General features: G+C 43.0%; 1 protein-coding gene across 1 annotated transcript in view; it reads right to left on the bottom strand.

The window, feature by feature from the left end:
- LOC114486053 (52 kDa repressor of the inhibitor of the protein kinase-like) overlaps nt 1-1,402 on the bottom strand; it is a 2,633-nt gene extending 1,231 nt beyond the window's left edge. The window contains 3 exon segments of the mRNA XM_028488166.2: nt 5-1,115; nt 1,117-1,354; nt 1,357-1,402. Of these exon segments, the coding sequence (XP_028343967.2) occupies nt 5-1,115; nt 1,117-1,354; nt 1,357-1,402 (1,395 nt within the window).
- Nucleotides 1,403-1,874: the final 472 nt, after the last annotated feature.

Raw genomic sequence — 1,874 nt, 5'->3', positions numbered from 1 at the left:
GTACAAATGCTCGGCCAGCTATACAGTTATTCCATCTAACATTTGTGTCACTATTTATACCATCTAAACATAAAACAAGTGCTTGTAGGAGGTCCACTAAGATTTCAAAAGCATCATGCCTGCCTGTCCACTGAGAATGGCAAATTTCCTTCAGTTCTTTGCCCCTTTCTTCATTGTTCTGAAATAGGACAGAAATTACATTGTCAAGTTCTAAAAGCAGTTGTGGTGATAGATGGAAAAAAGAACAAACTTCCTCAATTGTTCCTAATGCGCCAGATACTCCCATAACAGGCACTGATTTTGCCAACCATATATTTAAGGCACAGGAAGAGCAGAGTGTGTAGATAGCTTGGGGATATTTCTCTAAAAGTCTAGAAGCAACAACTTTCATTTTGGAAGAAAATCCACTGGACACAATCTAAGCCTGGCCACGACAGTACTCCATGTTTAATCCCCACTTCTCAGTTATTGTAGTGTGAAGTTTCACAGCCAAAATTTCTGCATCAGCTTCATAAGGCAGGAAGCCCACAAATTCCTCTCTCAGGTTGTGAGCTTGGTCAACAAACCTCACCAACACAGGCAGGTGCTCTTCCCCTGCTATGTCCACCACATCGTCAGTGACGATGGAAAAGAAGTGAGAGTCTCTCACTTCCCTGAGGGTTTCTTCCCGAATGCAGCTCTCACAGATCTCTAGCATCTGTTTCTGCTGTGTTTTTGAACAGAACAATGTGTTAACTGCTGTTGTCTCAAAGCACTTTCTCAGAACCTCTTCACCAGAATTGATCTGGCACTCCAGCAGTGCTCGAAAGTTATCAGGAGTAAAGAGACCTTCTGGGATTTCATCAGCTTCATGTCCATCCAGAGGTATGTTCTGTTTTCCAATAAGAATCAAAATTTCAAATAAAGATTTTAAGTATTCTTTGTTTTCCTTCTCTTCAAGGGTTAAAGGTAAAATGTCTTCATCCTGCTCTTCACCCCCTTCTTCTGCACTGGGGTTCTGAGCACTGCTGTTGTTTATTTCCTTATGTTTTGGTTCCTGTTCAGAAGTTTCATCAATTTTTTTCTGTTTCAGTGTCCTGATTTCATCTTCACTCAATTCTTTTATTCGTTTTCTGGTGTGGATTATTCAAATGGCTGGTAAGATCAAATATTGTTGGTATTGCATTATCTCGAAGAACTGTCCTATAAGGGCTAGTTCTACAGATCATAGAAGTCTCAAAGTGTTTGGCACACAATCGATAATGTTTATTTAGTTGATCAGGTGTTTTATCTTCTAAGTCTGCTCTCCTACAATTCTCCACCCACTTCTGGCATCTGGCTGGATCCCGCGGGAACCTGAAAAAGGCCAGGTCGACTGCGTGCTCTTCCGCGTACAGTTGGGGGCCGCGCAGAAGTTCGGCATCGTCGTCTGCCCGCCGGCTGGCCCAGCCCTCCCCTCCCCGCCTCCTCAGGGCAGCCCGCCCGCCCATCGGGGCCGGGGAGGGGAGCCAGGCCGGCCAGACGGCTCGTTAGGGCCTGATTTTTATACTTTTGATATGTTATTATCCACTGCTGTCACTATTTTTTTTTTTGATGCTTATATTTTCTCAACTTTGGCTAGTGGGGCCTGATCAAGTTGACCACTGTGACATTTTGACATAACCCCTGAAGTCTTCAAGACTTGATTTCAGGCAAGACAAGAAGACTTGGGCTTATCTTGTACATTTCCAGCTTCAGACTGCATTAGCCATTTCTCCAATTAATTCTGTTTCCTTTTAGTAGGAAATGGTATTTGAGAACACAGCATGTAACAGTGTTCCTTGCTACCGACTTGTCATTGCTTCTAGGTCTTTTTGAACAGAGCTGAGAAATACATATTTCTTAGAAAAGAAAAA

The sequence above is a fragment of the Physeter macrocephalus genome, chromosome 4, assembly GCF_002837175.3.
Source record: "Physeter macrocephalus isolate SW-GA chromosome 4, ASM283717v5, whole genome shotgun sequence".
Classification (NCBI taxonomy): domain Eukaryota; kingdom Metazoa; phylum Chordata; class Mammalia; order Artiodactyla; family Physeteridae; genus Physeter; species Physeter macrocephalus.
The sequence above is the reverse complement of the archived record's forward strand: the minus strand, read 5'-3'. Positions and strand labels throughout refer to the sequence as shown.